Source organism: Plasmodium falciparum (genome assembly GCF_000002765.6).
Source record: "Plasmodium falciparum 3D7 genome assembly, chromosome: 7".
Lineage (NCBI taxonomy): Eukaryota > Apicomplexa > Aconoidasida > Haemosporida > Plasmodiidae > Plasmodium > Plasmodium falciparum.
In genome coordinates this window covers 598,615-625,785 of record NC_004328.3, presented here as the reverse complement: position 1 = coordinate 625,785, position 27,171 = coordinate 598,615, and the positions used below count along the sequence as shown (strand labels likewise).

The 27,171-nt window shown below is 17.4% G+C and overlaps 8 protein-coding genes and 1 pseudogene across 8 annotated transcripts, besides 1 other annotated feature; 3 read left to right on the top strand and 6 right to left on the bottom strand.

Moving 5' to 3' along the window:
* Positions 1-485: 485 nt before the first annotated feature.
* On the top strand, positions 486-1,407 carry PF3D7_0713800 (negative elongation factor A, putative; the record flags this gene model as incomplete). Its single annotated transcript, XM_001349008.1, has 2 exons — positions 486-1,172; positions 1,372-1,407. The coding sequence occupies 2 exons, from the start codon at positions 486-488 to the stop codon at positions 1,405-1,407; spliced, it is 723 nt and encodes a 240-aa protein (XP_001349044.1).
* An 857-nt stretch (positions 1,408-2,264) lies between these two features.
* PF3D7_0713700 (conserved Plasmodium protein, unknown function) lies at positions 2,265-4,323 on the top strand (the record flags this gene model as incomplete). The annotated part of the gene is made up of 9 exons (XM_002808728.1): positions 2,265-2,344; positions 2,765-2,819; positions 2,966-2,995; positions 3,083-3,127; positions 3,225-3,300; positions 3,438-3,475; positions 3,790-3,835; positions 3,950-4,077; positions 4,192-4,323. The coding sequence occupies 9 exons, from the start codon at positions 2,265-2,267 to the stop codon at positions 4,321-4,323; spliced, it is 630 nt and encodes a 209-aa protein (XP_002808774.1).
* A 595-nt stretch (positions 4,324-4,918) lies between these two features.
* Positions 4,919-7,853, bottom strand: PF3D7_0713600 (mitochondrial ribosomal protein S5 precursor, putative; the record flags this gene model as incomplete). The annotated part of the gene is made up of 2 exons (XM_024473131.1): positions 4,919-5,604; positions 5,786-7,853. 2 exons carry the CDS (start codon positions 7,851-7,853, stop codon positions 4,919-4,921), a joined length of 2,754 nt encoding a protein of 917 aa, XP_024329040.1.
* A 683-nt stretch (positions 7,854-8,536) lies between these two features.
* PF3D7_0713500 (conserved Plasmodium protein, unknown function) lies at positions 8,537-11,401 on the bottom strand (the record flags this gene model as incomplete). Its single annotated transcript, XM_001349005.1, has 1 exon — positions 8,537-11,401. The coding sequence occupies one exon, from the start codon at positions 11,399-11,401 to the stop codon at positions 8,537-8,539; it is 2,865 nt and encodes a 954-aa protein (XP_001349041.1).
* A 644-nt stretch (positions 11,402-12,045) lies between these two features.
* On the bottom strand, positions 12,046-13,328 carry PF3D7_0713400 (GPCR-like receptor SR25; the record flags this gene model as incomplete). The annotated part of the gene is made up of 2 exons (XM_001349004.1): positions 12,046-13,016; positions 13,226-13,328. 2 exons carry the CDS (start codon positions 13,326-13,328, stop codon positions 12,046-12,048), a joined length of 1,074 nt encoding a protein of 357 aa, XP_001349040.1.
* A 1,935-nt stretch (positions 13,329-15,263) lies between these two features.
* PF3D7_0713300 lies at positions 15,264-16,489 on the bottom strand (annotated as a pseudogene).
* Positions 15,264-16,489: a sequence feature (erythrocyte membrane protein 1 (PfEMP1), pseudogene).
* A 1,511-nt stretch (positions 16,490-18,000) lies between these two features.
* On the top strand, positions 18,001-18,675 carry PF3D7_0713200 (exported protein family 1; the record flags this gene model as incomplete). Its single annotated transcript, XM_001349003.2, has 1 exon — positions 18,001-18,675. The coding sequence occupies one exon, from the start codon at positions 18,001-18,003 to the stop codon at positions 18,673-18,675; it is 675 nt and encodes a 224-aa protein (XP_001349039.2).
* Positions 18,676-19,345: 670 nt separating this feature from the next.
* Positions 19,346-20,133, bottom strand: PF3D7_0713100 (Pfmc-2TM Maurer's cleft two transmembrane protein; the record flags this gene model as incomplete). The annotated part of the gene is made up of 2 exons (XM_001349002.1): positions 19,346-19,972; positions 20,065-20,133. The coding sequence occupies 2 exons, from the start codon at positions 20,131-20,133 to the stop codon at positions 19,346-19,348; spliced, it is 696 nt and encodes a 231-aa protein (XP_001349038.1).
* A 2,271-nt stretch (positions 20,134-22,404) lies between these two features.
* On the bottom strand, positions 22,405-23,645 carry PF3D7_0713000 (rifin; the record flags this gene model as incomplete). Its single annotated transcript, XM_001349001.1, has 2 exons — positions 22,405-23,376; positions 23,577-23,645. The coding sequence occupies 2 exons, from the start codon at positions 23,643-23,645 to the stop codon at positions 22,405-22,407; spliced, it is 1,041 nt and encodes a 346-aa protein (XP_001349037.1).
* Positions 23,646-27,171: the final 3,526 nt, after the last annotated feature.

Genomic DNA, 27,171 nt, shown 5'->3' with positions numbered 1-27,171 from the left:
TTTTTTATATTAATAATAGTTAAATGAATGGGAATTGCAAGATGTATAAACAAGAAAAAAAAATTATATATAACATAATATGATATAATATAATAAGAAATAAATAAATTATAATCATATAAAAGGAGCATTAGAAAAAAATTTTGCGGCAAAAAAAAAAAAAAAAAAAAAAAAAAATATATATATATATATATATAAATAAATAAATACACATTTATATATATAATATTACTAAGGTGTCATTATATTAATTATTTTATCTGATGAATCCCCATTTGATTCACATTATAAGCATTGGATATAGTATTTATAAGAGAAGAAAAACATACCAATATAACATTATCATATTTATATGCACATATATTTGACCAGACTTTATAATATATAGGTAGAGGTGTCTTATACAAAGGAATGATATTATATTGAATAACAAAAAAAAAAAAAAAAAAAAAAAAAAAAAAAAATTAAAACTTAATAGTTATACAATGGAAGATGATGAAAATAACATAAAAGGGTGTTATGATATGAATGGTTCAAATGATAAGGTCGAAGATAATGTAAGACAAAATGAAGGAGAAAAAAATAATATGAATGAATTAAAAGAAGAGAGCAATATTATAAATGAAGAAAAAATGAAAGAGATAAGTGATAAATATATTAAATATTTAGAATGTATAAAAAACAACTGGTCGTCATCTCAGGCATCCAAACTTTTAAATAAAAATTTAATAAAGTATATATCACAAAGATTTTTATATATGTCTAGTTCACTAAAAGTAAGAGTGTTAACAAGTTTTTTTTATATACCTGATAAATTAAGAAAAGAAAGTGAACCATATTTATTATTAATCTCTTCAAGTGCAGAAATTGATGGTAATGGATGGGTAAAGAAATTTAGCAGAATTTTAAAGCCATATATTAAAACAGGTGTTATCGATATAAAAGAAATTGATAGTCAAACAATGCATCGTATATTAAATTATATCGATCAAGAAAATGAAAAAAAAAAAAAACATAAAAAGTCTTATTTTCATAATAAAAAAGAATTAGAATATATACATATGTGTGATCCAATAAATGAATTAAAAAATTTAGAAAATAAAAATATAATACATTCAGACGAATATAAAATGTTTACTCCTTCCAAAAACTTCGATGGTCTCTTTTCATCGGTATATAAAATTATAAATAAATATAAAAAAAAAATATATATATATATATAGTTTTACCTCTGTTCCATTTTTTTCATTATATTTTTCAACGTAATATAATTTTTAATGTAGATATATATAATATATTTAAAAATACACGAAACATATTTTATCATTATTATTATTACATATATATATATATTTTTTTTTATTTTTTCAGATAATTAAAAAGGGAATAAATGAATTTAAAAGCTGAACAGGAGAAGGTTATTATAAATAAAATATTGTTGTTGTGAGTTAAACATATGTATACATATATTATATTATATATATATATAATGATAAATTCAATTTATTTATTTATTTTTTTTTAAACATATATATATTTTTAAAAAAATTCTTCTTTTTAATTTTGGATTATAAATTTGTATATCATATCTGTTTCTAAATATATGATATATATTTTATACAATTATCTTTTTTTTTTAAATATATTTATTTTGTTAATACTTATTAATATATATATATATATATATTTATAATGTATATGTATTATATATATAATTTATTGTATATAAAATATATTATGTATTCTTTTTAACATATTTTATAAAAAAATGATCATTTTTTTAAACCTTTAATGAATATAATATGTTTCTTTTATTTTAATATTAAAAAATATATAAAATTTTAAAATATTCAAAATAAATCTTTAAAAAATAAGGAAAAAATTTTAAGTATATTAAATTATATGCTTAATACGCACACGGGAAAAAAAAAAAAAAAAAAAAAAAAATTATATATATATATATTTTAATACATAATAAAGCCTTATGTTTATATTTATAATGTTATATATATATATATATTTTTTTTTTTTTTTATGAAGTTCCCTTTTTTTTTTTTTTTTTTTTTTTTCCACTTTTCCGAAAATAAATATTTGTATATTATAAATATATTAACTTAATTTAAACCGACTGAATATTAAATAAATATTATTGTAAAAACAGATACCTTTAATTATGCCGTTTTTAATAAAATAAGTTATTTGTTTTTCATTTTTTTTTTTTTTTTTTCTTATAATATATCTTTTATTTGTTTAATTTTATAAAAATGTTTAAAAAGTTTTTTGTTTTTATAACCTTCCTTGTTTTCATCATAAAATATATCCATTGTGATATAATAATAGTAGAGTAAGAATAATTAGAAAGATAAATATATATAGTTTTTTTTTGGTTTTGTTTTGTTCTTTTGTATATATTTTAATATATTTATGTATGTTTTAAATAATATAAAAGTATTTTTATAATAATAATATATAAATATATATAATTATTTTATATGTTGATCTATGAAATATGAAAAGTTTAATAATATGTATATATGTATGTATTATGTATATATGTATGTTTTATGTATATATGTATGTATTATGTATATATGTATGTATTATGTATATATGTATGTTTTATGTATATATGTATGTTTTATGTATATATGTATATTTTATGTATATATGTATGTATTATATATATATGTATGTATTATATATATATATGTATATATTTATATATATACTTTTCATATTTTAATTTCTCTCCTTTTGATAACAGTTCGAATAAAGATATCCAAGGATTTGATCCTAATTCAGTTTTAAACTTGTCTGAGGTAATTACAATTGAAAATATATATTTGCCCATATATAATGATATGAACATATAATATATTATGTGTATATATATGTGTATGTTTTTATATTTTAATAATATATGTGAAACTATATATTTTATTATTTTATTTTTTTTTTTCTTCAGAATGTTTTTAACATATTTTTAGATACCAAAGTAAAGAAGAACGATGAAATGGGGGATACTATTTGACTTTTTTTTTTTTTTTTTAAATATATTTCTAATTTTTATTTTCATTTATAGACGAACAATAGTGATATTAAAACAGTCTATTCAAGCATTTTTAGTGTAATTTATAAAATATGGAAAAATAATAAATATGTACAAATTATATAAATTTATAATTTTTATCTTTTTTTTTTTTTTTTTTGTTCTGGATTTGTAGAATTCCAAGGTGACAATAGATGGAACCTGTTCATCTATGAAAGAATTAATTAAAGGAAGAAGCCTAAAATATTTAGGTATAATATATATATATATATATATGTATATATTTATTTATTATAATTAATAAGAATGGTGTAGTAAAATTATTTAACACATTTTGTTGATATGATTAATCTTTAACTTTTTTTTTTTTTTTTTTTTTACCATTTAGATGAATTGGGTACTGAGGAATATGTAAATTCAGATGATGTAAGTTTATGAAAAATGAAATATAATAAAATGGATATAAAAATATTTTTATGTTTGTTGAAAGAAGAATAATATATATGTATATGATGAAGATATTTTTATAAGAGTTATATAGAATATTAAGAAACTTTATTAATATTGTATATATATTCAATATCATATTAGAAATAAATTGTTTATATAATGATAAGAAAAGAAGAATACTTTACAAAAATGTTACCAACTATTTTGTATTATATATATATATATATATATATATATATATATATTTATATATTTATTATTTATGATTTTTTTTTTTTTTTTTTTTTTAGGTCTTTAATTTTTCCATTTTTGTATATACTGTCAATGGACAACCAGGTTAAAAGAAAAATTATAAATAATTGCAGATATGTTAAAAATGATATTGTTATATATAATACATGTTTTATTTTATACATATGTATAATATATATATATATATATATTTTATAGATATTATACAACAAGTTTATAAGAAACATCCAAATTATATTAGCTATATAATAACGTGCAAGGAAAGTGAACTTTTTGATAATATTGAAGACGCCAAAGATAATAAAAATGTTTTCCATACCAATCCAGTAAGTTAAATATATAAATTATATAAATTACATAAATTACATAAATCCATATATATATATATATATATATATATATATATATTTATTTATTTATTTATATTTATATATTTTTAGAATATTCTATCCCAGTTAATGATTGTCTTTTTAATATTTTTTTTCCTCTTTATTGGTTTTTACGTTTTAATAAATATCAGCACACCAAAAATATATGAGGAAAAACAGTTAATAATAAATAAAGAACATTAAAATGTAAAAGTATAATATAATATATATTGTGTGATGATATTTATATCACATAGTATTTTATAACAAAAGGATCTTTTTTAAAATTTCCAGACCTATTTTATTGTTAATATTTATATTTTGAATTAATTGTTATCAAGTCTTTTTTTTTTTTTTTTTCTTATTTTAAAAAGGTTTTTATATTTGTAATAAAATAAAATGATTGATGTAATCGTAAAAGTATATATATATATATATATATTAATATAAATATGTTTATGAATTTATATATTTTTACATTAACTATGTTTATATTTATATATATTTATTTATTTATTTATTTATTTATTCATCTATCCATATATCTATTTAATTTTTTTTCATTTCCTTCTTTTTTTTTTTTTTTTTTTTTTTTGTTTATACAAATTCATTAAAAAAAAAAATTTATAAATATATTCGAAAATAATAAAAAAAAAAATTATGTAATTTTCAGAATTAAAGGCAAATTGTTAAATAATGAGAGAATTATTGAAATATAGGAAAATGTAGATACAAAAAAATAAAATAAAATAAGAATTAATGACACATAAAAATTATTAACTTTGAAATAAATTTTGTTTTAAAAGACATTTGTACGATAAATATTATTATCTACATATTTTTTTAATTTTTGAGACTCTACAAATTTTTGTATAGGTGTTTTCCAAGTATAAGGTGTAAAATCAGGTACAACTTCTTCAGGTATTTTGGATATATTGGATCTGAAATTTTTTCTACATACCATGCTTCTTTTTTTTTGTATTTTTTGAATTCTATATTTATATTCATTTAGAATATTTTTAAACCAATAATCTGGCCAATGGCTAGTATAATAATGAGGTGCAAAATGACAAACATATTTCTTTCCAGTCATTTTACATAAGGTTTTAATAGATACGATTTTATTTAAACATCTTTTTAATGCTTTAATTCTACTCATCCATTTATTGGATCCACTAAATGATATTTTAACATTATCTAACCCTAGAATATATGCTAAAGGTAAATATTTTCTATTGATTTTTAAACCTTTTCCTAATGGTCTTGGTATAATTTTGACATGTGAAGAATATTCTTGTCCACTTACAGGAAAATTGAGTATACAATTTTTATAATTGAAATCAATAAAATCTAAATTACTAATAGAATTTAGTAGAGCACTATTCCGCGCTTCTTTTATATTTTTTCCAAACCCTACACCATATCCATAAACTCCTTTTCCATTTCCTATAATGATAACAATTCGTATGTAGTAAACCCGTCCATCTGTAAAAAGAATAAATTTTTTTTTTTTTTTTTTTTTTGATGTGTAATAATGTGTTATATGGAAGAAAAGATATATGTGATTATATTAAATAAATATAAATAAATAAATAAATATATATATATATATATATATATATATATATATATTTAATATTTCATTTCATTTATTTTTTATTTTTACCTTTGGTCATGCTCATCATACGCTTTACCTCCAATATGGATGACCGCATTTCGTTCAGTTTTAGCATAGGGTCAATAGTATCCTTTTCCCTTATATATTTATTAGTATTTTGGTCATATATAGTATTTGGTATTTGCTTATATTTGTAATTATATGAATTTGTACTTTCATTATATGTATATGTAATTAATGATCTATTCATATTATAATTTTTTTCCTTTTGTAAAAATAGATCTATATCCATATCATTATATGTATTACTATTTTTGTTATTATTTATTATAGTTAATGAGGAATTATTGTTATAAATAATATTTTTTAATTGTTCATCTGATATATGTTTATTTTGTTGTATTGTATTAATTCTTTCTTCAATCGAATTTTTTGGTTGTTCATGAAATAAATAAAATGGTGAAAATTCTTCATAAAAATAGAAATCGGTTATATTTCTACTAGCACATTTTAACATTAAATAAGAAACATATTTATCATTATCTGTTATTTCAATAAAATTATTATTATTATTTCTTAATAAATATTTTTCAAAATCATTTATATCCATCTGTAGCCAATTATCTAAACCAATTTTTTTTAGATTTATAAACATCAGATTTATTTGTTCTTCTAAATCTTTATTTATGTTTTTTTTTCCGAAAAAAAATTCAATAATAGATTTAAAATATAAGGTTAATTTATCTGTTGAAAATTCGATTTTCATATCCTCCATTATATTATCATTATTTATTTGTAAATTATCATATTTAAAATCATTACCAATGTTATAATATTTCTCTTTATATAATGTTTTATTTTTATACTTTTGATTATATAATACTCGTTTTATATGACCTTTTAACCATTCTTCTACATATTTATTATTTAAATTACTTAGATTAGATGGTAAGTTTTTTTTTACCTTTTCATATACATCATTTATCCATCGTTCAACATCTTCCTCATTTTTCTCTAAACAAAAAAAATTACTTAAAGAAGTAACAAATTTATACAATCGATCACATTCTCCTTTTTTAGGTATTTCTTTTTCTTCTAATATATCGCCAAATAAAAATATCAAATCCTCGCATATTTCGTTTGTTAAATTTTCGACAGCTAAACAAAAACTATTCGGATTGAAAATGGGTAAGTTCATATTTGTAATATTCATAAAGTTATTATTACAATTTTTATTTTTATCATAATTACATTCTTCAGAAATATTGTTTATTAAATTATCGTTAAAAGAATTGTTCACATTTACATTTTTATCATCATTTATATCATTATTAGTTTGGTCATTCTGTACATTATCCTGTAAGTTGTAATCATCTCTTTTCATTTCTTCAGAAGATTCAAAGTAATAATTCCTTTTATTATTATTACTACTACTACTACTATTAATATTGATATTATTATTATTGTTATCATTACTATTAATATTATTATTATTATCATCATTATTTTGTATTATACCACTTTTATTAATTCCTAATGATGAAGTGCTAGTACCTTCTATAATGTCCTTATTTAAAATATATTTCTGAGAAAATTCATATAAATCATGATTCATTTTACTGTCTATATTCATAAACACATCTTCATCAAATACATTCGTTTTATCATTTAATTTTAATAAATTATATATTCTAATAGCTTGTTTATATTTTGATTCACACATTTCTTCTTTTGTATTTTCATTATCAATATTATTATTTGCATTTTTAAAATTATCATCTTGCTTTTTTTCTTCATTTTTCAAATTAGCATTATTATTTTTTTTTTTTTTTTGTATTTCTTCTAAAATGTTGTCACTTAAAAAATAGTCATTACCATCTGCTTCGTCATAAATTAATTGTCTGAGATAATCGATTTTTTTATGTTTAATATTTTGATTTATAGTATTAACATTAATTTCATTGTTATATATATTATCTAAATATTTATCTCTCATCTTTTCATCATTATATCTATTCTTAAGAGTTTTATTTAAATGGCTATTATGAATGTTACGAAAATTCCACATCTGGAATTTACAATGAACCCTTTTCTTGAACATAAGTATTTTCATCATTATAAAAAAAAAATATATATATATATATATATATATATATATATAATATATATGTAAAAATTCTTATAATATTTTAATTGATTTTTAAACAATGAAATAGGGCTTATTATATATACATATATATATATATATATATATAATGTAATATTTTATGCTACATTTATGCCATTTTATTATTTAAGTGTAAAAACAAAAACCAAAAAAAAGTTCAACTTTAATCAAATTTTTATATTATTAACCATTTCATATGAAGCCAATAAAAAAAATATTAATATGTATTTTTTATTTTAAAAAAGAATAATATATATATATTTAAAAAATGGGAATAAATATAAATAAAAAAATAAATAAATACATACATACATACATATATATATATATATATATAACATGTATAGTGTATTCATAAGAAAAAAGAAATATATAACGAAATGAAAAAAACATTCCTACATAAATAAATCATATTTCAATAAATGTGTAAAAAAAAAAAAAAATATACATATATATATATATATATATATATTTATATAGTTCAATATTTAATATTATTTTACATCATGAAAAAAATAATTTTTTTATATTCTATTTTATTTTTTATTTTTTTATTTTATTTATTTATTTTTTTAAATATCATTTTGCCAGATATATTAATATTTCACAATTTTAATGACAAATGCATCATTTTAATCATAAATATCTTTTAAATAAAACAATGTGTTGGTTACTTTTTGTGTTTGACTATATTGTTGTGTTATTGTAGAAATTTCCTTGTCCTTCATAATTTGTATAGATTTATCTTTTTTGAAAACGGATTCTATTGTTTGTGTTTCCACTGTTTTTTTGTTATATAACTTTTCATAATCTAAGAATATCTTAACTTGTAGTAACGTTTTATTTTTTATTGATTCTTCAGTTTCTATTGATTTTTCTTTTGGTATTTTATAGTACATATCAAAAATATGATCATCATATATTTCCAAAATGTTTTTATTGTATTTATGTAAATGATTTACATAATTTACATAATTTACATAATTTTCAGTAGTTATATTAGAATTTAATTGATTTAACATAATATTATTATTAAATAATTGATTTAATATCTCTTCAATTTTGTTATAAACACTCGTTTGACCTTTCAAACATTTTAAAACATCACTACTTTGGTATATATGACATTTCTCATTCCCAATTTGTAATACCATATTATTCATATCGTTTTCTTCTTTAGGAACAGGAATATTATATCCATCTATCGGGGTATATTTTATTGTCCCATTTTCGTTTGAAAAATTATACATATGAACATTAAGTAAAATGTGATCCAATTTATTGTTAATAAGATATAAAAATAATTTTTCTGAACTTAAAAAATTGACAGAATTATGTTGGTCTTTTTCCTCTTCTAATAAGTAGTCATGTGATATATGATTTTGTGGCAAATTATATGAAGATAATTCTTTTTCATTTTCACTTAATAAAATATCATCAAAATTTTCCATTTTGGTTGATTCTACTAAACTATGAATGGTTCCATTTTCATCATTTTTTGTTTCATTGAAATAAAAAAAATCCAATTCATATTCATTGACATTTTTAAATACATTAAAATTGTTTATTTTTTCTTCCTTATTTTTTAAGACATCAATTGTTTGATTTTCCACATTTTTTATAACATTTTGTTTATTATTATTATTATTTTCATATGGATAGATATATGATTTGTCATAATAATTATAAATAATAAGGTTGTTTGTTTGGTTATTCGTGATTTTCAAAATAGGAAAATAATTATAAAAATGTTTTAATAACAAATGGAACAAATGAATTGATTTTATAATTTCGTAATTTATTTTTATGCAATTTTTGTACTTTTTAGATAAATGTATGTAGTTGGAATATATATTATAAAAATGATCATTACATGATATGTTATGATTCATTTCATTTAATTTTACATTTTCATCTTTATTTATAAGATTGTGGGAATTTGATATATTTACCTTTTTAGAGACATTACATTTATTTTTATTTATTTCTGTTTTATTTATATGATATATGTTGATAAATATGTTTATTATCTTTTTAATGTTATTTTGTATTTTTTCAATTTTGCATTTCATAGTATTTCTTAAATGTTTTATATATTTGAAAAAAATAAAAATGTATATATAACAGTCGAATATTAAATGTTTCTTATATTCATTATTAATAAGTAAAGAATGATATTTAATATTTTGATTTTCAAAATTGGATGAATTATTATTTGAATAGCCTTTATGTTCAAATTCTTCTTTTATGTATTCATGATTATCTTCTTTCTTGTCCTTATGATTGTTGTCTAACGAAATATTATTAACACTATTAATATTAAATATATATTTATTATTATTATTATTATTTTTGTTATTGTTATCTAAATCCTTATCACATTCATAGTAATATTTAAAGTAATTATATAGAGACAACATTGCCAAGTGATATATAAAATTAACAAACTTGTATATATTAACAAAAAATGATATATATATATACTGAAACATTTGAATGTTTATAAACTTTATGTGCTTAATAAAATTCAAAATGTTTGCTTTGTCCATATGTGGAATTTGATCCAAATATAGTTGTTTGATTTTTTTTAAATTATTTAAAAAGATAAAAAATTCAATACTTTTATAATTTTGTTTTATATATTTGTATATATAAATGTATATAAAAATTCCTAAAGATAAATGTAAAAAAAATTGTAAATATTTCTTTTTTTTTTTTTTCTCGTTTTCACAAATAAATTGTCTTATCTTTTTTCTAGTAATAATTTTTCGAAATATTTTGGTCAGATAAATCATTCGATTTTTCTTATTATGCAAATTATCATTAACTTCACATATTTTATATAAAAATGATTTTTTAAATGCTAATATAGGTTCAGAATTATTCATTTTTTTATTCTTCATATAAGAGTTATCATTCATATGGTTATTATTATTAATATTTATTTGATCACCATAATTTGTAAATACAACCTTCTTATCATCTTCTATATTTATATTTTTCTTTATAGTTTTTTCCTTTTCTTTTTTTTTTTTACCTTTTATTTTCTTAAATTGTTCCACATAATTGTGTAAAGTATTGTAGTCAAAAAGATAGTTGTCATGACACATATACCTTTTGTTGTCTTCATCAAGTTTAATATTATAATTTTCTTTCATTTTTTCTTTTTCGAAATTATCAGAAGATTTATATTTTATTTCATTTATACATTTAAAAAAAAATAAGGAATCAATGATGATACTATTTACATATTTAAAAATATAATGTTCCGTTATTTTATAAAAGTAATGTAATATATTTGTTGTATATGAAAAATTATTTACATATTTATAATTACTAAGTAATATAAAATTTCCATATTTATTAATTTTCTTATTAGTTTGTTTAACAATTTCTGATTTCTCTTTTATTTCAAAATTGTTATATTCAAAGTTGTAAATAAGGAAAGCACATGATAATATGCACATATCATTTTCATCATAGATAGGTCCCTCCATTTTTGTGTTATTTTTTTTTATATAAAAAAGATATATTCATAAATGCTTTACAGAGTAATTTCTACAGGTAAATTGTTAACATATATATATATATATATATATATATATATATTATATTTTTTTTAAAAGGATGCATTTGTATATATCTATCAATTTTAATATGTTAAGGAGTATTTATTTTGCATTTACCTATAAACACGCATTTCACTCATCGTGTTAAAAATGAAATAAAAAATTAGTAATATATATAAAAATAAATAAATAAATATATAAATATATATATATATATATATATATATATATATATATATATGTAATATTTATATTAAAATATTTTATTTGCTTGATTGTTCTCCAATAATATAATTTTTGTAAAATATTATACATATATTATATATATGTTATATATATGTATTCCATCTTGTCTTTTTTACTTTTTACTTTTTATTTTTTATTTTTTATTTTTTACTTTTTACTTTTTACTTTTTATTTTTTACTTTTTACTTTTTATTTTTTACTTTTTATTTTTTATTTTTATTTATAGTTTTAATACACTTGAAAAAAAAAAAAAAAAAAAAAAAAGAAAATTAAAATGAAATAAAAAAATAAAAATACATACATATATATTTATATATATATATATGTCATATTTTGATGAATAACTGATTTTTTTTTATATATGTTAGCGAGATAAAAAAAAGCCACAAGGTAATTTGGAAATTCACAAATTGGTCTTTTATAGAATAACTAAAAACGGAAAAATAAAAAATAACTGATGATGTGAAAATTATAAATAAATAAATTATGGCCCACACATAATGGAAAGGTAATTTGGTCTGTACATTATAACATGGTCTATTAATTTCTAACACATAAGTAATTTCTAAAATGGTATATAATATTAGGCATAAAAATATAAGAGCACAAATGATTTGATTTAAATTATATTCTCCTTTAGTATATAAAGTAATATTTTTGTATATAGTGTAGGATAATAATAATAATTGATACATATAATTAAGAATGAAAAGTGTTTTTTTCTTCCTATTACTAAATTCAAAATTTAATTTAAAATAATTAACTACATAAAAGGAATCTGTATATTTACTCATAAAAACATTAAAATTTATAATAGCCCAATATAAACTAATAAATGTATTTTCTGATAATATATAATTTGTTAATTTATCAATTTTACATGTCCTCAAGGTATATATATTTATTACATTATTATTGAATTTTCTTATACCATATAAAAAACTTAAAAAACATAAAAAGTATATTAAATAATAACATAAGATCCATAAACTATAATAACAAATAATAGAATTACTAACATTATATAAATATCTTATTTTTAATTTATTATATTTCTTCTCTTTCTCATTCTCATCACTACTTTCATCTTTTTCATTATTACTAAATTCATGCATATCAACATTTATTAAATCATCATTTATATCACTTGTCTCACTCTTTTTATTATTTAAATGGTTTATATTCTCTTTGTAATTCACGTTTAATAATAAAAGAAGCATATTTACAACTGTTAACAAGGCTAGCAGTTCCCATTTTACTTCTCCCGTACCAAAGCAACTAGTATAAAACTTTAACCCTGAAAAATAAAAAAAATATATATATATATATATAATATAATATGAGTTCAAAATAATATGAGGGATGCAGAAAAATGTCAAGGGGACTAAAACTTATATAATACATAATAATGTATTGAATATAGAAATTATATTATATATCTTATTTTCGATATTTTTCATCTTAATACATATATATATACAAATATTTAGATATATTTAAGCTTACAATCTTTTCTATTGAATGCTGTGAAAACGGTATGAATCCCCGTAAATATCACAAAAAAAAATATTGACAAAATTGTAATCTTTAATTTGTGCCTTTTAGCCATAACATGTATTTTTATATATTTTATTTATTTTTATTTATTATTATTATTTTTTTTTTTTACATTAAAAATATATTTTTTGGCACAAATTTGTAATTAAAATATTTAATTAGAACTTTATATAGTTCTTCAAAAAAAAAAGATAAAAATTAATCAATAATTAATTCATAATAATAAAAATAAAATATATTAATTATAAAAAAAAAAAATATATATATATATATATATAACAATAAATAAAAAAATATTATATAATATATATATGTAACATATATATAACATAATATATTTTTATAAAGATAAATTTTTTCTTTTCTTTTTTTTCTTAAATTTTATGAAATAAAATAAAAATAAAAATGTCAACAAATTAAATGACAAAAAAATTAAAATTTTAAAAATTTCTTCTCCCTAAAAAAAATTTTTTTTTTTTTTTTTTTTTTTTTGAAACCTTTTGAAAAAAATTTGTTCAAGGCATGTATATATGTACATATTATATATATATATATATATATATATATATATTATAATATATATGTATATATATTATATATGTATTGTGAGAAAAAAAAAATATATAAAATTATATATATTATGTATAAGTATATATTATTTTATATATAATATAATTATAATAAAAATTATTTTATTTCTTTATTAATTTATATAAATATATTTATACTATAATATTTAAATATATATATATTTTTTTTAAGTTAAATATTATTTTCCGTTTTATTTCATTCTTTATAAATAATATTTTAAAAATAGAAAAAAATAAGTTATAATTATATAATTATATAATTTTTATATATTTTATATATTACATTATTATTATTATTATTATTATTATTATATGTTTAAGAATAAAAATCGTCTTATTTTATTACATATATATATATATTATATAGATTTTATTATTTTTAATAAAAGAATATAAGAAGGAATAACGACACGAATTCTTAACAATTTTTACCTTAAAAAGTAAGAGAATGTTAAAAGTTATTATTTTGAAAATGAACAAAGAATTTTACTTTTAATTTATTTAATAATATAAAGAAAAAAAAAATTGAAGTATGAACATTTTTAAAAATTAATAATTCTTGAATATATATTTTAAATGTATTTTTTTCGTTTTTCACCTTTTTTTTTTTTTTTTTTTTTTTTTTTTATGAAGAATTTATGTATTATGTGTAATATAACATAAATTAAATATTTATAATACATCAAAAGAATTAATCTTATCATTTGAACAATTTACATCAAAATTTAAGGTTTATATATATATATATAATATGAAAATAAAAAAATTTAGTTCATAAATATATTATTTCACACAATAAATTTTAAAAGTAAATTAAATATATTAATTTACGACCCAGTTGGAATATATACACATATATATATATATATATTATTTTTATTTATTTACTTTTCCTTATTAAGTAATGTTCAAGATAAAATAATGTTACTATAGAATAATTTTTATTTTTAAAAAATTAAGTAAATCCATCCTTTAACGTAAAACAATATTTTCAAATGTTTATGTATTATTTATAAATACAACTTTCTTACACTTGTATTAAAAATTATATTTTCATATCATTATTTAAATTAATCATTCTTATTGTAAATATGTTATCTTTAATATATATACATATTTATTTATTTTAAAGATATATATTAATACTATGTATAATTTATATTCAAATATATTTATATTAAATTATTTTATAAAATACATAAGAAAATATATTAATGCAGAGGACAGTTTAGATAAAAATAAGAGTTATTAATTAATGTTGCATATGTATGTAAAATGTTGTATCATTATTAATGTAAATTTTTTATATATCCAATACTTTTGATAAAGGAAAAGATGCATACTACAAATTTTTATTAATAGATGCTCTCATCCTATTTTGAGAATTGATATGTTCATCAAAAAAAACCATCATTTATATCATTTTCATATCTTTGGTCTATATGATTTTCAATATTATCTAAGATATTCATATTCGGAACATCTTCAATATATTGGTTTGAATTTTCAGGGGTAGAATTACACCCATCCATGTGTATTTTCATAGAAACATTAGTATATAACTTGCTATTATCCATAGGATCTAGTAATTGGTCACCCATGATATGGGGAATATATTTTTTTTTCATAACTTTTCCATTTATTTATTAAATTCGTGAACATTTCTTTTTTATTCCACTGAGTTAACATATCTCGATTCCTATCTAGCCATTTATGAAACAAATCTATTTGGTTGAGAATGTGGTCACCATATATTTGTTTGGCAAAAATATTGGAAGGTGTATGTTTTGATATATGTTTTGTCCCAAACAATTCATTTTCTTTTCGTTTCAATAATTCACCATAAATATCGACAACGTGATTGTCAAAGTTTAAGGTATCATTGATTAAATTCATTCCGGAATATATATTATTCAATGAAACATATTTTGGATCATCTGTAGTATTAGTTGTGATATTTGTGTTTATTGGAACATTCCAATTAATATTATAAGTAACCTCTTCACCACTACTATCAAGATATTTATCTTTGATTTTTGTAATAAAAGGTTTTTCATCATGATTATCAAAATATAAAGTATTAGGTTCTATATCCTTATGTATATTATCATCATTGGTAATTTCATTATGTAAATTCATTTGTGTACTTTGTAACATTTTTAAAATAAAATCCTGTTTTAGTTGATTCCATTCTTGATCTGTAAGATTATTGGTGGATGTGTCACTTGGTGTTAAGCTTTGCTTATATGATGTATCATCGTATGTATCCATTATGTTTTCCATATCATCTATATGAGTATCTTGTGCATCATATGTTTTGCTTGGTTTTAGCACCACTTCAATTAAAGTTTTATATTTTGGTGATTTATATGGATATATATATCATTAATATCCAATTCTTCATACTTTCGGACGACGAAATTATATCAGATGAAGATATATCACGAACATAACTGTAATGGTCTGTTTCTTCTCCTTTCATGTAAATATATGTTTTGCCTTTATATCGGTCACTGGCATATGGGACATACCGATTTGGTGATCTTGCTGTCGGCATGTCATAATCGTTTTGTGGTATATCAATGACACGAAAAAGTTTCGTTGGTCGAAGTTTAGGTTTCTTCTAAAAAAAATGAAGATATATATATATATATATAAATATGTAGGTTTGTGTATGTATATGAATATGTATAGGTATATATGTATATAAATTATTTTTACTATTTTTTTATTTCAATTTAGTTCTCATTGTATAAATTTTTTTTTTTTTTTTTTTTGAATATTTTAAAAAAGAAAAATTAGAATACATGAGTAATAATTCATAAACAATATATATTTCCAAAGATTACGTATGATAAAAATATACTAAAAAAAAAAAATTCGTATCACCAACGTATTATAAAAAAAAATATATATATATATATATAACAAATATATACTTTTAGGTATTTTCAAATATATATATGTAAAAGAATACGTAGGATATAAAAATATTTATTATAATAATAAAAAATAATTTATGTTGTTAAAATATAAAAGCATACATAGTATCATTATATAAATAAATATATGACGTATTTATTCCAAAACAAATATACATATGTAGTACATGTTGTAGATAATTTAATAACATAATTTTTTTGTTTTTTTAAAGGAAAACAATTATAGAAATTGATATATATATATATATATATATATATATAATATTTTTTTTTTATTAATGTAATAGTAAATAATTATATATACATAGAATATAATAAAATAGTTATTAATTAATATATCCCAAGGAAAATACAAAAAAAATATATATAAATGTAATATATATATATAAAATAATATGAAAACATCAAAAAAAAAAAGAAAGAATTGAAAATGGAAAAAGAAGGGAGTATTATTATATTAAAATAAAATATTTTTATCATTTTTTTATTTTATTTTCTTTTGTTTTGATTTATTTTGTGAATTTTTTGTATTCTTGCCTTTGCTTAGGTTTTATATATTTTAACTATTTTTTATACTACCTGTAATTTTATGTATTCGTATTATGTTATTTTTTTTTTTTAATTGATTGTATTGGTGGTATTTATAATAAAAAAAAACTAAAAATTATAATAAAAATGAAATTATGAAATAAATATATATATATAAACAATATAATATATAATATGATATTTTTTTAATGAAGATACTTGTGAATTGAAATAATATATTTATTTATATTAAATTTATATTATACAGAAATAATTATTCTTTGAATAATATGTTTCTTATAATAATAATAATAAGATAAGTAGTATTTCAGAAGAAGACATTTTGGATCATAAAAAGTTACATTATAATAAAAAAGTAAAATATTAAAAATAGTTATGAAATTTTAGATGTAAAATAAGATTCCCATATAAATGAAATTAAAAGAAAGTTTTACAGTTTATCTTTAAATACTATCCAAAGATGAATAAAGATAAAAATTTATTGTTGAATAATAAATTTGAGAATATAAATGAGGCATATCAAATATTGGGTAATGTGAATAGAAGAAAATTATATGATTCTCGTGAATTTGATGAATCAGATAAAATTATTATTATTGATCCATTTATTTTTTTAATTTAATATTTATATATGATATGATGTATGAATATACTGGAAATACCCAAGTATCTATTTTTTTTAAAAATATTTTTTGAGAAAATTATTTCAATTGAAGATATATTTTATTATATTGGTGACATTATGAAAGAAATGATGGAAGGACAAAATATACGAGAAGAGAAAGTAGCTGAATTATTAAAAGATAGATTAGATTTATATATAGATAATGAGGATGAATACGAGATATTAAAAGAAAATGATATTGGCATGTTATTAAAATCTTCATTTTCTAATTTTATATTAGAATCTATAGGATGGACATATGAGAATATTTCTAATATTGTTTTAGAAGAAAAAGAATTTTCTGATATAAATAAAAAAGTTATATATATAAAAGAAGTCAATGAGAGAATGATTAGAAATTCAATTATTTTGAGACAATGTAAAAGTTGCTTTATATCTATAATAAAAAGTTATTATCCTTTTATAAAGCAGGCACAATATGTGTCCTCATCTAATTATGTATTGAATGATATAAAAAATAATATAGACTATCGTATGGATAATATACATAGATCTATTGATAATTCATACAATGAATATATATTAAATTTATTAGAGGAAGAAAAAAATAAAATCCTAGAAGATATATTGAGGAATATTTTAAAAATTATTTTGTGTGATGTTGAAACAAAAGTAGAACATCAACACATATAGTATTAAGAAATAAAGGAGATACAAATTTTATGTTTAAAAGGACTAAAGGATTATGAACATTGGGTAATATGATACGACAAAATATCAATTAAAAATATATTATATGTACACACAAAATTAAGGGATATCATTATATATATATAAAGGATTAATAAAAAATTAAATTTTATTAAATGAAAAATGTACATATAAATGATTATATTATTATTTTAAATAATATTATAAATAACATTTTTTCATAATATAATAATAGGAATATACATATATATATATGTATAAATGGTTTTATTTTAAATTGTTAATTAAAAAAAGTTTTTTTTTTATATATTAACTTAAAATTGAACAATTTATTTTTTATCAGAATTTTTTTTTTATTTTTATAACAATTTAAGTATTTTCACATTGAAAATATATATATTTTGCTAGAGTTCTAGCTGTTTTATTATTTGAAAAAAAAAAAAAAAAGATCATGTGATACATTAGCTAATTATATTTATATAAAAAATAATAATAACAAATGGATGAATAAGAAATTTATAATATCTATTACAAATGAATACAAATAAATAATTAAATATATAAAAATTAATTATATTATATATATACAAAGAGAAAAAGCATATTATATATCTTAATATTATATTAAATAAATATCAAAATATTTATTTTATTATTTGCTTTTTTTTTTGAACAAATTTGTACAAGTTTCTTTAAATTTTTTAAATTGCACTTTAATTTCAGGATAAAAACGAGCAAACATATAGATCATAAGATTTGAAAGAACAAATGTTACAAGAAAAGCAGAAAATCCTGGGAATGTATTCATAGCCATAGCTGCAATCAATAGAATGATTGATAATAAGGTTATTACAACAATCCAAATATTATTCCAAAAATTTTTTCTTTTTAAATATTTTATCTCATTTTGCATACGAAGATGCATTAAATAATTATTCATATGCTCTTTACATTCTTCGTTATTACTGTATTTTTTAAGTTCATTAATTGATTTATTTTTTTTTTTTATATCGTCACTATTTATATATTCTAATGTGAGAGTTTTGATTTTATCTTTTTGTTCTTCATTTATATCCATATTATCTACTAAATTAACTAGTGATGTAATTTGAGGATCAAGTTTTTTTGTTTTACTACCTTTTTTGTTTTCATCTTTTAACAATGTATTCTTTAAGGTATTTCCGTTTGATTTTTCATTTTCGTTTTTTTGTGCTAACATTCTGAATTGTCTCCCTCCATTATGGTATGATAATTTGTATGTTCCAATTTCTACTCCATCCTGTAAATGAATAAACACACACACACACATATATATATATATTTTATAAATATATATTTATATATAACTTATAATATATTATTATATATTACGTTATTAAATAGATTTGATGCACATATTATTATGGTAAAAATATATACTTTGTAAAAATAATGAAACATATTTTATTATTATTATTATTATTATTATTTCTTTATAGTGTATTCTAATATATATATGTGAATTATTTATATTATATATTCTTATGAATTATGTATATTATGTACTAATATTATAAAAACATACTATTTATCTTTTTGATTTTTTTTTTTTTTTTTTAAACACATTTATATATTATATAAATTATAATAATAATAATTATTATTAAAATGTTAAAAATAATAAATCTCATATAATTCTATATTATTACCTATATAGGAAACATTAAAAAGTATTGGAATCCAAAGAAAAAAAAAAAATTAAAATAAAAAATAAAAAAAAATAAATTAAAAAAATAATAATAAATAACAAATAATAAATAAACAAATATATATATATTTGTATTATTATATGTAATTTATTATCCTATTATACAACTATTATACATAAGTATATTTATATATTATATATGCATGCGTTTCTTATTTATTTATTTTTTTTACTATAAATTATAAAAAATATTCATAGAAAATATTAAAAATAATAACTTTGTTCTTATATTACAATAAAATTCAACTATTATATATATATATATATATATATATATATTTATTTTTTATTGTGCATTTATAAAAGAAATATAAAATAAAAGAGAAAACATATATCCATATAGTAATATATCCTATTATGTTAAATACAAAAAAAGAAAGAGGAAGTAAAAAAAAAAAGAAGAAAAAATTATATTATATATGTATATTATTAGTACTATTACTATAATAATATATATTATTATTGTTGTAAAATATAATTATGGTATGGAAGTAATTATGTTGTATAGTTATACTTACAAGGTTGTTATATAGGGATAAAATAGTAGATCAGTGCTATATAATATAATATTATATATATATTTTATTATTAAGTATAAAAAATATAATGACACATAAACATATATATATATATATATATATATATATATATAATAATAATAATAATAATAATAATAATAATAATAATAATAACAATAATAATGTATTATATGTAAATATATAATAAACAAGAAAATGAATCTTTTTATTATATTAATCATAATACAGATGCAACATACATTAAACATATATGTCCTAATAAGATATATAATGAAATATAAATAATAATAAAAAAAAAAAAGATAAAATTTGTATAAAATAATATAAAATAAAACAATTGTTCATGTATTTATTAAATGGTACAAAATTATGCTGGTATACAATATTACGTTATTGAAAAAATAAATAAAGTATCTATAAAATATATATATTTATCATTTTTTATGCGTGTACATAAATTTATTAGGTTATATCTTTTAGGTTAATTCTATGAATTGTACTTAAATATAATTATATAATATAATAAATATACGAAATAAGTTCTTTTATTTATTTATTTTTTTAAATGATAATTACATATATTATATATATATATTATTTTTATTTATACGATAGAATAATTTTTATTATTTCATGTTATTCTCTTTTATTGATATATGACTGTAAAAGTGTTATGTCGAAAACTTAATTATACATTTATAAATTTTTTAAACAAATATTATATTAATAATATATATATATATATATATATATATATATATATATATATATATGTTATATTTGTGTTAATATTCCAGTTATAATAAATTAATATGACATTTTTCATTTTCAATAAAAGCATTAATAAAACAATAATTAATAAATACAATACATAAATGTATAACTCATATTAATATAAAAAATATTTATAAATATATTATAAAAATAGTAACATAAGAATATTAAGGACCAATAAGAACTATTAATATTATATTTATTCATGATAATTTATATTATATATATACAATTACAATTTGAACAATAAATAAACATAAGTATACGATTATAATACAATTGTTCTATTATATATTCAATTATATAATATTTCATGAAAGGAAATTAATATATAAATATTATATTGTCCTAAAGAATCACATATAATAATTATATATATGTATGTGTATATATAAGATGTGTATTTTAAAAAGCAAATTAAAAATTATGTTTCATTTAATAAGAGAAAGAGTAAATGGTATTGAAAAAACAAATAAAATAAATAAATAATTAAATAAATAACAATATGAAATATATATATATATATATATATATATATATATATATATATAACATAATAATCATAAAAATGTTTATTCATTATATAATTTGTCTTATATACTCAAAAAAATCCATACATTAATCCTCTTATGAATATCAATCTCATCATATCTATTGTTGTAATAATTTTATATATTGTAATTTTTTGTGTATTTTTTTTTTTCTACGATAACGTAAAATTAAATAAATAATTGACATAACCAAAATTATAACTACTATTGCAACAATGGAAGCAATAATAGCAGTATTTAAACCACTAGTAACAGGTGCTGCTTCTGTCAATACACTTGCTTCACCATCAGCAACTGCATTTGTTACGTCTGCTACTTTTTGAGAACACCATTTAAGTTTAGCAGGATCATCAGCTATGCTTTGTACTGATAAGCTAAAATCATAATACCCTTGAGTTTCCAATTCCGTAGACATTGTACTATCTATGGTTTTAAATATGTCATAAAGTGATACTCCATCAGAAAAGTTTCCTATAGTAATCTTTTGTAGTATATCAATTGAAGGTACTTTATTTACATCTCCTATCATTTGTGTTGCTATTTCCGTGACTTTAACCAAACCCACTTCTAAACCCTTTTTAATACCCTCTTCAAGGACTTTTGCAGCGATATATCGTGTCCATGCCATATACCCTAAACCACTGACCAGACTCCAACCTGGGGCAATACCCCCACCTAATATCCCTCCACATTTTAAACATGTTTTTTCCACTTTATCTGCTACTGATTTTTCGCAAATGCAAGTAGGTATATCATTGGTAGATATATCCGTTTGTAATGCTGAAAAATTTTCTGTTAATTCCTTTTCGATTTTATCCTTTAAAATAATTTTTTGTATATCTTTATCACATTGTTTTTTACATTGCTTTCGTTTATATTGCAACATTTCTTCATACTCTTTAAATCGTTGTGCGGCACGATCATCAAATTGTTGCATCACTTCTTTCATTTCAGGGTCATTATCATAAGTGGACGTATATAGATCGCATTCGCATAATGATCTATGTATTTTTATAGGTTTTGCGTTTAGTGTATGAAGTGTAGATCTATTATGGCTCTTCATATTAATTTCCTACAACAAAAATAGAGTTAATATGTAAATTTGTTTATTAATATATATATATATTATATTCAGTTTTAATTTATGATTATATATATATATATTTCTTATAATTATATATAATGAATATTTATACATATGTTATTTATATATATAAGGTATCCGAAAACATGTATATATTATAATAATATTTAACAATATTTGTTGCATACATATGAGGGAGTTAACAATATATTTAATGGAAGGGAACATAATAATATATTAAAATAATGAAACATCATTTTTATGGTTATACTTGTATTATATTATGATAAAAATTAAAACTAATAAAACAACATAAAATATTTTATTTTATAAATAAATTAAATATACTTAATCTAAAATATTATTATAATTTTTATAATATAATGCATGCTTATTTCTCCATTATGCCAATATATGTTTTTACCGAAACCATATTTTCCATTTTATTTAGAACAACAACACAAAAAAAAAATAATAATAATAAAAATAAATAAATTAATTAAAATTAAAAAAAAAAATAATATAATAAAATATTTCAATATTTTTTATAATTTGAATTATAATTTCTAATGAAATTTAATTTTATGTCATGCAATATATTATAATTATAATTGTAATTTTTTTTTTCTTTTTGTACATATTCATAACAAGTAACATCATATTAATTATTGTAAATAATATAAAAATGTGTAAAGTTATAGTTGTTCACGGTGTATATCACATATAATTTACAACTGCTTAGAATATATATGTGAAATTAATACTACAACATGTATTTTGACAACATCGTAATTATATAAGATTTAGGAAGAATCACTGCATATCATAATATGTGTTATTAAAAATAAAACTAATAGTATATAAATTTTTAATATTATTTAATTAAAAGTAGTATGTTTTAATAATTTAATTTGGTTTTTTTTCATTTGTTGTTCTAAAATTTATGGTATGATATACGTTTCTCTCTAATGTATCTAAAATTAGAGATAAATAAATAAATATATATATTGAAGAGTATTTTAAAGTTTATATTATATTATAAAAATATTGTATAATTACAACAAAAGTAAAATATTTATATTTATGATTAAAAATAAATTCAAGAAAAGAGAACATTATACATATTATTAGATAATATGTTGTATAGTTTTATGTAGTGTTGTGCGTTATACAAATATATTATATTAATAATATAAAGATTGTAACATTTTGATAATATGCATATATTAAGAGCAACGGGACATTACATATATTAATAAATATAAGAAATAGCACAATTTAATATAATTGGAAATTAGTAATTATTAAAAAAAATTGATATTATTTGTAAAAAATATTTCTATTTCATATAATCATAATTGAAACTATGAGTATAAAAAAAATAAAAAATCAAAATTATTGACATAATAAAAGGTATTATAATGGGATAAATTATATTAAATAAAATATTTCTGTTACTTTATAGAGGTTATTTTTGTAAGAATATGTGAAATAAATAACGAATGGATCCGTTTTATAAATTAATAACTAGATGTATACTATTAATTTTGAAATTGTTTATATATATATATATTTAATGTATTTTTCTTTACTATTCAATGATTTAAAAGGGAAATATTATTTTTATTTTAGTAATGAAAAAAATAAAATAATAAAATCAGAAGAATAAATATTAATAATATTTTATCCTATAAACGATATAATAATGTAACATTATAATATATAAATATATATATGTATATATTTATACATTATATGTGTATCATATGTTATAAAAAGAATAAGTATTAAGGAAGAATATAAAAAATTAACATTGTATTTATTCATGTTAAATTATATTATATAAACATAATTATATTTTGTGAACAATTTCAATATAATAATAAATTGGTTAAAATTTTAGTATATTATATAAGAGTTTATTCTTAAATATGTCATATAACTATATAGATACACATACATATATAGCCGTAATGTTATATTTATTATATCACATATATCTAATGTCTTAATATTATATTATTTCGTAGTATATATTTGTAGAAGGGTAATGTCATAATTGTTATACCATAAAAAAAAATATATATATATACTTTTCTATTTATACCAAAAAGAAAAATTTATAGAACGCGAAATAAGGCATATATATATATTATATAAATATAATAATAATATTCGAAAACAACAACAAAAAAAAATATATATATATATATATATATAACATAATATAAAAAATATTTAATATAGTAACTCCTTATATTTATATATACTTATATATACATTCTTTTGTTCTTCGATCTTTATTTGATATTATATTATCATTATTATTATACTATTATTTCGAAATATCTAATATTATATTTTTATATATATAATTTTTTATTTTATATAAAAAAAATATATGATTCCATATTCTCCTTTTCTCTCTATGATTGTCTGTATATATTTAAATATAAAACCAACATGAGGAAATACATATATACATATCATATCACGAATATATTTAACAAGAAATATATCATATAATATAATTTTTCATCATATATTTTGATGATTATATATATATATATATATTTGGTTTGATGGTTATATTGCGTCGGTTTATGTTTGAGGGTATATGTATGTTGAACATATGTTTGTTGTATGAGTATGTATACATATATATGAAAATAGATATGTCTATATTTAATTGGTTATACTTATGATTTTTGATATTTTTTAAGTTTTTTTTTTTGGGGAATATATATATATATATATAATAATTATATACAAATATGTAAAATGACCATCATAACATAATAATATTTATTTATTTGTGATGGCTATTGTATTCATTTTCTCTTTCCTTTTCATTCTCCTTTTCTTTCTCTTTATTTTTTGTTTGGTTTTCTTTGCTTTTTTTTCCGACATAAATAGAGTTTTTTCTTTATAATAATATATAATAATATTATTATTTAGAATATGAATTGTTGTAAATAACACATATGTATTATGTATGTATTTTGTATTATTTTTGGTTATATTACTTGCATGCATATGTTATTATATATATATATATATATATATATATATAGTTTATTATGTGTTTAAATGTCATTAGTAATATGCATATAGTCGTATACATATATTTATAAAAATGTAATATATAACACAATTTTTCATTAGTTTCGATTAAATGGAGCTTTTATTAATAACATATATTTGAACATATATATATATTTATATGCATGTAATATATTTGTATTGTATTGTATTTTATTTTATATTATTATTATTATACATATTTTTTTTATAATATTAGGAATACGTAATACATAAAACACTAAATCAAAATAAATGCAATAATAATTTATATTAATATTATAATATTTTTTCCCCGTTATTATTTATTTATATATTTATTTATTTTATTTTTATTTCGATACTTTTTTGTTCATGATTTTATTTCGACCTAATTTGATATTATATAATATATTATATTATATATTACATAATATGTTATATATTATATTATAAAAAAAATAAAATATAATATTTATAATATAGTAGTTTTAATATTATAGAATATTATACAGAAACATATTTATATATTTTTGTGATTTATAAATATATGTAGATTCTTTAGATATTTATTTATATAGAAATATGATAGATAATATAGATAGATAGAAACGCAATAATATCTTTCTTTATTCTTTTATCTCTAATATATATATATATAATAAATAAAAACAATAAATAAAATAAAGTGATAAGATATACTTAAATATTTTATTTACAAAT